Source organism: Sinocyclocheilus anshuiensis, unplaced genomic scaffold (assembly GCF_001515605.1).
Source record: "Sinocyclocheilus anshuiensis isolate Anshui unplaced genomic scaffold, SAMN03320099.WGS_v1.1 scaffold2186, whole genome shotgun sequence".
In the NCBI taxonomy this organism is placed as follows: Eukaryota; Metazoa; Chordata; class Actinopteri; order Cypriniformes; family Cyprinidae; genus Sinocyclocheilus; species Sinocyclocheilus anshuiensis.
Window position 1 is genome coordinate 340,314 of NW_015557072.1, and position 9,607 is coordinate 349,920.

The window sequence follows — 9,607 nt, forward strand, 5'->3', positions numbered from 1 at the left end:
CACACACACACACACACACACACACACACACATGCGCACTCACAGAGGGCAGCTGGAGGTTGATGTGGATTTTCTGCTGCAGTTCATCACACTATTCCATTTCTCATTGTGGAAACACAAAGCCGGAGCGTTTATCAGGGCCGGACACGGCAGATGAGCATTTATTTGTGTCATTGTTCGCTGAGCGAATCTGTCATTTAACACAGTTTGGAGGGAAATTAAATGTTTTATTTTGGAATTGTTTTTTATGGAGAAAACTGCTTATCAGTTCATTATGAATGTGTAATGCTGCTGTAGATGCTGCAAAATCAGCTTCTGTGTCTGGTTTTCCATTAACCCTTTGGGTTAAAAACCACAAATGTCAGCATATCAAAACTTCTGCAGGGCCCCAAAACACCCTCAGACCCCAGGGGGTTAAAATGATTAAAAAAAAAAAATATATATATATATATAATATCTACTTAACACAATATTTTGCACACATATCTTGTTTTGAGGATGTTCAGACAGTGATGAGCGTACCATCGATGGCGGAGAGCAGGACTCTGGAGTGATCGTAGGCGATGACGTTTGCGTATCTGTTCTTTGGTTTGTTGACCTCCAGGTTGGAGTGCTCCCACGTGAACTGCTGACCGGGATCGACCGACTGAGGAGGAAAGAGGAATATGGATGAATGATTGTGTTAATGAGCTCACAATAGCATCAGAGCTAAACACGCTCACACAGACGCGGCTCAGGTTACAGCCGTATGCTAACTGCTGGCTCAGACTCGTCTCACACTAATAATATCCGTCTGAAATAGAAAGACGCGGCTATGATCAGCATTCACCGTCTGTATTAATAGAGCGCGACTGTAACACGTCATCGAGCGAGAGCGCTCAGAAATAAACGCTGCTGCAAACACGCTTCATCGGCAACTGACCTGACTTTCATGAAATTAATCAATGCATATATCATCCATTTATGAGCAAATTAAATAATTAAAAGTCACGATGAATATCTAACAAATTTAAAAACTGAATGAATGAATGAATGGATTTACAGATTAATGAATAAATATACAAACAAATGCATGAATGGATTAACTTCATCCAATGCAAAAATGCAGAAAGAAAGAAAGAAAGAAAGAAAGGTGAATCAATTAATGAATAATGAATAGATAAAATGCACTGAAAATAATAAAGGGATGATTGAATGAATGAATGAATGAACACATCAGTGAATAAATGTACAAATTAAAAGTATGACTGGAGTAACTATGTACAAAATAATAAATAAAATAAATGCATGCAACACTTTAATGGATGAATGAATGAATGAATGAATGAAAGCATATATAATCCATTTATAGATGAGTGACTTAAAAATGGATGGATAATGAACAAATGAATGAATGAAATGAACAGACAAAAATAAAGGAATCGACAAGTGAATCAATAAATGAATGAATAATGACAAAAAGTACATGAAAAGCTCATGAATGAACTAACTAATAGAAAAATATTAATGAAAGAAAGAAAGAAAGAAAGAAAGAAAGAAAGGTGAATTAATAATGAATAGAAAGCATGGGCTGACAAAATATAAAGGGATCATGGAGTGAGTGAATGAATGAATGAATGACACATATGATGCGCGTGATCTTCCTGCCGTTAACGTTCTTCTTTTGATTTCTTCAGGAAGTCAGACGATTGAAGCTTTCAGCGCTGAGCTTCTTAAAAACAGGTGTGGGCCTGAAAGAGAGCAGGACGAGTCTGCCAGTGAAAGAGCTTTTGTGCTCAATATGACCTCAGCGTCAGTCTTATGTGCCGTTTGCAATTTTTCCCATTTACTTTAATAATGAAATTATTCAGTCTCCGCAGTGTCTTTTCAAAATGAAAAGATGATACGCATCTGCCTGCGAGCCCAGCTCTCCGCGTTGACAAATTTCAAATTACAGTTTTCAGAGGAGCGTTGAATGAATGAAAATTGGTCCCGTAAGCGAAGAGGGGAAAGTAATGTCTTCATGCCTTGAATAGATTTTAAAGGATCACGCAGAGATGTGCTCCCTTTCAAACGGCGCTTTTGTCCACTGATGTGCCCTTTCAAACGAGAGCAGACGACTGCAAACAAATCACAGCCCCACTTTGACAAATTACACTCAGAAATAGCAAAACGATAAACGCTGTGAGACTGTCAACAGCCAAAGCACATATTTCACATTCGACACGTATAGCTGCGAGGAGAGACGAGGAGACGCTGCTGTTTTAGCTGTAAAGCACTGGCGCTTGTTTGCGTAACTCTACAATAAGCAAACGGGCCTCGATATGAAGAACCATAAATTGACAGTGGTGGTATTTTTCTGTCAGGGCGAGTCGCCGCGCCGCGCCATAAAGCTTCACTAAAGATGACAAATCTCCAGCTAAGCTGCATCATTCTGCCCAAATCTGTTGGAATATGGCTCGTGAACTCGCCCGCTTCATTGTGCTGCTGAAATGACTTTCTGTGCCCATGCAAACGTGCCCCAGAACGACAATCCCGTGTGCTTGAGCTCAGGCCTGGCAGGCGTTTTGGCGGAGCTCCACGTCTGACCTCATGCTCAGGAACCGCAGGCCAGGGGCCCAACGGCAGAGTCTCACGGCTCAAAACACATCACCAAACCGACTCGTGTTTTGCCCTGTGATCTCGCTGGCTGAGATAAGGAGATTACATCCAGAAACATCCTCCCTGACCTTTCCTACGCCGGCGCGGTAACTGACAGCCGTCAGGCGGCGGGAGATACGGCGGGAAAGCTGCACTGTTAGCACGACTGATACGATCGCGTTTGTGAACGGCAAACGTTCATCAGGTCAGACACACCGAGCGACCGCTTGAACAGCGGTCCGTCTGAACACATGTGCATAAGCTTACCGGGACGTTGCTATGCGGTTACCAGGGTGATTGTTTTTAAATCAGTTTGAGTAACAGTCATAGTGATGCTTGACTTCCAGTAATAATGTTGAAAAACATTCATGTTCATTTTAAACCTTTTCAAATTTAAATAGTTTCCAAAAGAATAGAAAACCTGAAAAGAACGAAAGTTGTGTTGTTTGTTTAAGATTAAAAAAACAAACAAAAAAACACCTTTCATATTTAAATCCCAGGTTTCAATTTGAGTCACATAAAATCATTGAAATTTTCAGGAGTGAAAATTGCATTTAAATGCGGTAGTGAATCCACTAAATGATCATTGTGTGTGTATGGACCATAATTCACTCTCGAAATTGCAATGACTGACATTATGGTAAGCATAGCAACATTCTGGCATCCTCTATTTTTGTCGTATTATTTGTCATACTATATTCTGTCATTTTAGTAATATTATAAGACTTGGGGTCAGATTTACTATCAGCTTGCGCCAGCGCAAACCCTCATTTGGCGTTAAAAACTGTCAGGATTTACACGCAGTGGGAAATTAGTGCTGAAAATGTGTGGACATTATTGAATATGCATTTGTAGGAGTTTCCCTTTCGATCGGTAAATTTACGGGAGGAGAGTATTTCAATAACTCACGCGATTTACTAAGATTTACGCTCGTCAATTTACTGGTATTTGTGGCATTATTTAACACCTGAAAAAGCATGTCTTGAAGGCGGTAATTTGCGCAGCTCTTGGTAGATTGCGCTGGTCATTATGGAAATGAGATGTTGCATCTGTGTTCTTTAATCTGCACATTGTCAGTAAATCATCCACAGAATTTTCCCTCCCACTGGCATTTATATGTAATTGCGCTCTAACGCTAATTTGCCCTGTTTAGTAAATCTGGCCCTTGTTATGTTTAGCGATTTTAACAAAACCATCATCAACAGAACTGTCTTGTTTATGTTTGTAAGGCTGCTTTGCCGAGCATGCTCTTAAAAGGTTGCCATGTCCACTTATTATAAACAACATTTATTAAGCATTTTTGTGCTTGTTGTTTTGCTCAGCTCATAAAGCGATCCAGCTGATGGAGTTAATAAAATAGGCAGGAGCAGGTCATGATATTTGGGTATATGTCTTATTTCCAAGATAAAGTGTTTGGATTTAAGTTTATTATGGGCTTGTTCTTATTTGCCGTTTTCTAGAAAGACCTGGCAACATTTATGAGATAAGATGTACCTCCTTCCCTGTGATTTCTTGCACTGCGCATACAGAAGAGAGACTCAACTCTGATACATATTTAAATATGGAGCTGACCAATAAGAACTCTCTGCACTATTTCTAGGTGACTAACGAAATATAAATAAGTGACACTGATCATGTGACACAAGATACTCTCTGGATCATCTCAAACCATGCTGGAGAAGTTGATCACCAACAAACCAAATACTTGGCAAATTCATGATAATTTTAAACCTTTCACTCAAATTGTTATGCTGACGATATGATTTGTATTTATATAAGAACATTGCAAAACATGCATTTAAACCAGTGGTTCTCAACCAGGGGGCCTCAGCATACATCCGAGGGGCACACAAAATGGCTTAAAATCATTTAAAATAAAACAAGTCTTAAAATAAACTAAACAGCTAAAAACACAACCTAGCATCATGTTTCTTAATATAACCAGTACCTTTAACAACTGCCATTTTTATTTAAGAATTAGTGTTATAGAATATCTTATTTAGTAGAAATTGCAATTTGTAAGTAAAAGACAACTGTAATCAAACCAGCTTTTTCATGCAGAAAGTAGTGAAATGGCTGAACATTACCTCATACTCCTGCGAAAACTTCAAGTTGTCGTTTGCTTTCAGGCGTTCGATGTGATCGGCCAGCTCCATGACTGGGATGGGAGGGTGACTGGCCATCCCTGCAGACAGGAGACAAACAAAGAGTCCCGGGGTTAGCGCTAGCACACCAGAGCCTGCGCCGAGAGATGGGCATCACAGAGGATGAAGGATGTGAGGTTTGTTCGGCCTGTATGATTGAACGAAGCAGCCACATGCTCGGAGAGAATGGACACAGAAGCCGCACAGAGCATTCCTAATGAAGAGAGGAATGTTATTCGTCCGCAAGCGTTAACATGGTGGAAAGATGGAGTAGAGTAGAACTTTAGGGGCTGGATATTAAAGTTTGAGCTGGCGATGAGTCTAAAGGATGCGACATATCAAACCCCGCCTCCTGCGCTGGCGTGAGGCAAAGCGGCGTGAGGAGATGAACGCAGTCCAGAGAGGAAGTGAAGGAAATGAACAGACACAGTGGCATATGTAGAAACAAGAACGACTAACTTGACAAATGGAGGTTACTGGGGTAAACCGATGTGGCTGAACCTGCGAAGGAAAAGGGGACGGGGATAAATCATACTAGCTGACGTTAAAACAAGCAAATGTGGTGATCGGTCTCTATCAGAACTAAAAAAGAGGCAGTAGAAACACAGTCTGAAATGACAGTCGCAAACCACGCTACGACTCCATCTCTACGTTTATTTGTTAGTAAAAACAGTCACACATGCTAACGGCTAACGGACGACAAACATGCGGAAATGAGGATAACACGTTCTGAAGGGAAACCAAGAAGAAAAAAAAAGACACACAAATGTAACAAGGACAGAGAAGATGGCATGCACGTTTATCATGCGCATGTTTGTCTGTTCTCTAAGGGCTTCGACTGTGAGATTCGCAAAGAAGGCGCGTGTCTGCGAGAGAGTTTGTGTTTGCACTGCAGAGGATGCTTTTGAATAGTTGAATACTGATAACCGGTTTGCATAACAACAGCCTGCGTGCCGCAGAAAAAGAGGCCGTACGCTTGAACGAGGTGCTGCGGCTCTTTCATCTCTGGGCTGATAGAAGAGGGCATTAGCTAATGGAGGCAGCAGGAGAGAGCTGCCATCCACCGCCTCTCAAGACCCATTACCAGCCGCGGTGACAATGAAACTGCCATTCGGAGAAACGCATCGGAGCGACATCAAGCACCCTCAAGATGAAAATTGAGATGGGGAGGAGGGGGGAGTGACTGCACGACGGCATCAAGGGTTTGGAGAGAGGAGGGCTAATGCAGAGGCCGTTCCTGCTGAAGAGAGGGATCTTCAGCTGTCGAGAGCTGCGTTCGGGCTGCCTGAAGGGAAAATGGAGGATGCAAAGCTTCTCTAAGAGGCTGTTTGGGAAAGAGGGGCATGAGTGCGCTAATAAAGAGCCGCCGAGAGGATTGAGTGCATGGAACATCGCTCTCGAAACCATGTTGCAATGCAAACTCGACACGTGAATGTGAACCCTGCAACATTTGAGTCGTAGGCGAATATCAAAACGAATGGCACTGCTGCGTAAGGATGGGAATCGAGTTCAACGGCAACATTTACAATTCTTTGGGCACTTGAGGAATGGTTCAAGAAGAAAACCAAGCCTGAACCAGCCTGAGGTGGTTTGACTGGGCTCACTTTAGTTAGTCTCCCAGGCTGACCTCTTGACGAGCGCCCAAAACCACTAAATAGTGTACTATTTAGTCTTGACTCATGCAAACCGGGCTAGTGGCCTGGTAAGACCAGCTAACCACCTTAGGATGGTTTGAGCTGTTTTTCTTCTGTTAGGTAAACAGGTCTTCATCAGTTCACACGTCCCAAATTCCGTGGTCAAGCTTGCCTGCTTTCAAACACAACGGAAAGCCTAAACTTGATCCCCCAACAAAATATACAACAACCAGTGGAGCTTTAAAGGTTCTGGTTGGCAACAAATGTCACTGTGAGCTTTTATGAATTGTGTTGTGTGGGAAGTGAGCTTTTGGGTTTGGCGGGTTGGCCTCTCAGTATGACTGGTGCCCCAATCCCCTTTAAAGCCATCAAAACAGACCAGCCTAACCAGTGAAAACCAGGGGACAGATGCATAAACGTAGCCACTACGTTAAGACCGAGTGTTAAGAACTAGTCTGAACAGAAGTCAAGAGTAATCAGTCTTACTTTCAGGATTCAAACTTGTACTGCTAGACTAAACAGTTTATGCAACCAGCCGCAGCTTGGTAGCAAAAGCTGGTCTGAGCCACTTTTATCAGAAAGGTGAAGAGTTTCCCTCCAGTCCATCTGTCTTGCTCTTGCAGTCCAGGTGTTTCTGACAGACAGACAGATGGACTCAGGTTCAATGTGTTTAGAGCTGGTCTCGCTGGCACTCAGGTTCTCCTCTGAGAAACTAATGGAGCAACTGTTGTCACCGCTATTCTGCCCCTCAGAAAATAAATCTATAGGTCTTCACGGCTGGCCGCTCTAGAACCGAGCGCACTTCACCTTGTTCACCAAGGTCAGGAGGGAGCAGCCGTTCACCACTCGACAATTCCCACATTCCTCTGCGACTCGTTCACACTCCGCTGCTTTCAAACACAACGGCCCACCTACGTGTGTGTGTGTGTGTGCGTCTGAATATACAATCACCAGCAGAGGTTTTGAGAGCCACTGGCTTGAATATATATCTCCATAGTTTTCTTCAGCTGGCTTTGGTTGGCCACAGTCCTCGCTGTGTTTCTGAATGACACAGAGGTGTCAACAAGCTGACCAATGCAACACCAACATGTTCCCGAATCTATTAGATGCCTTGTTGTCTACATAGGCAGCATCTTAAATAGATCCTCTTGAGTCACTGATTTGACGTATTCCACACAGGCAGCGCCACACAATTTGATAGACCTTGTAATCGACATTTCTCTTGCTTACGGATGACATATTTACTGAGTTTGTCACAAGGCATTCTGCGATTGCCTCTGTGAAGGCTGTAATGCTGCCAAAACATTTGGCCTAAATTAAACATTTTGTAAAGCAACACAATGTTGCTGAATGGATTTTGAGGAGCCTTCAAGTCTGGAGTGCACCTATGAATGCTGTCTTCGTAGGCAGCTCACTAGGCTTTGGAACTTCTAGACCAGTGTTTCCCAATTCTGATCCCAGAGTTCCCCCAATAATGCACATTTTGTACATCTCTCTAATCAAACACATCACATTCAACTCATCAGCTTGTTACTAGAGACCCTTATAGGGTTAGTTCACCCAAAAATGAAAATTAGCCCATAAATTACTCACCCTCAAGTCATCCTAGGTGTATATGACTTTCTTATTTCAGACGAATCCTGTCGGGGTTATATAAAAAATTGTCTTTGATTTTTCAAGCCGTTTAATGGCACTCAGCGGATGTTGCATGCATCAGTCCAAAAGAAGTGAAATAAAAAGCGCCCATCCATTAAAAAAAAAAGTGTCTCACACGACTCCGGGGGGGGAACAAAGGCCTCCTGTAGCAAATCGATGTGTTTTTGTAAGAAAAATGTCAATATTCAAAATGCAATAATCACTTTAATCTAGCTTGCGCTCACTGTTGTACACGGAAGCAGCTCCGGGCGGATGACGTATTATTACCTTTTGAATATGGATATTTTTCTTACAAAAACGCAGTGATTCACTACAGAAGACCTTTGTTCACCCCCCGGAGCCATGTGAGACACTTTTTTTTAATGGATGGGCGCTTTTTATTTCACTTCTTTTGGACTGATGCATGCAACACCCGCTGAGTGGCATTAAACAGCTTGAAAGATCAAAGATAATTTTTAATATAACTCTAACTGATTCGTCTGAAAGAAGAAAGTCATATACACCTAGGATGACTTCAGGGTGAGTAATTTATGGTCTAATATTCATTTTTGGGTGAACTAACCCTTTAAAGTTGGGCATGTCAAATAAGGGAGACATCCAACATATGCACTGTTGAGGGCACCAGGGTTGGGAAGCACTGCTCGAGACTTCTCACGTTCCTCACGATTCAAGCATAGAATCTAGTCCTTCACGAATCTTCACTTCATTGAAAAAGAGTTGGAATCAAAATATTTTGAAGTTTCCTAGGACACCCTGTTTCAGACTCAAGGAGTTGGCTGATGGTTTGTGTTTGATGGTGAAGGTGAGGAGGATGGCGGTCGGCCGCACTTACCGGGAGTCTGGAAGTTCAGACGGCGTAACTCCACAGGGTCTGTGGGGTGATGGGAGGGCATTTCTTTACCGCTGGGCAGACTGCCTTTCCTGGCCTCTGACTCCGCCCTTTTCCTGAAAGAAATGCATCATATACTTCAGGACAAAACTGTGTTTGGACTATCAGAGCAGCACTGCAAGAGGTCAAGCAAACACGCTCGTGATGGGCATTCAAATGTGACGCGTCCTGGCGTTCTGTGAGCCGTGACCACTGCGTGTGTCTCAGGTACAGCTCTTCTGCATGCTCTCACCTGTCTGGTTGACTGCTCCAGTGGAAGCGGCAGGAGGGGAGAACAGAGAGTTAGTACGCAAGACAAATACAGATGTCCTCATCACAACTGCTGATATACAGAGTGGCTTTGCATTTGTTAGTTTTCGTCTGATCCGTTGTTTTAAAACACATCCACTGCACCACTGCTCCTAACTATATTTAGTGTGACATAACATACTCAAGGCTTTATCTCACAGTCTTGTTTTTCTCCAGTAATTTAGTTTTTATATATATATATATATATACACAGTGGATACGGAAAGTATTCAGACCCCCTTAAATTTTTCACTCTTTGTTATATTGCAGCCATTTGCTAAAATCATTTAAGTTAATTTTTTTTCCTCATTAATGTACACACAGCACCCCATATTGACAGAAAAACACAGAATCGTTGACATTTTTGCAGATTTATT

General features: G+C 42.5%; 1 protein-coding gene across 1 annotated transcript in view; it reads right to left on the bottom strand.

Moving 5' to 3' along the window:
• LOC107676736 (receptor-type tyrosine-protein phosphatase delta-like) overlaps positions 1-9,607 on the bottom strand; it is a 319,184-nt gene that overhangs the window by 19,701 nt on the left and 289,876 nt on the right. The window contains exons 30-32 of the mRNA XM_016471396.1: positions 8,886-8,998; positions 4,707-4,804; positions 523-646 (exon numbers count right to left, since the gene is read on the bottom strand). Coding sequence (XP_016326882.1) covers positions 523-646; positions 4,707-4,804; positions 8,886-8,998 — 335 coding nt within the window. The remainder of the gene's footprint in view (positions 1-522; positions 647-4,706; positions 4,805-8,885; positions 8,999-9,607) is intronic.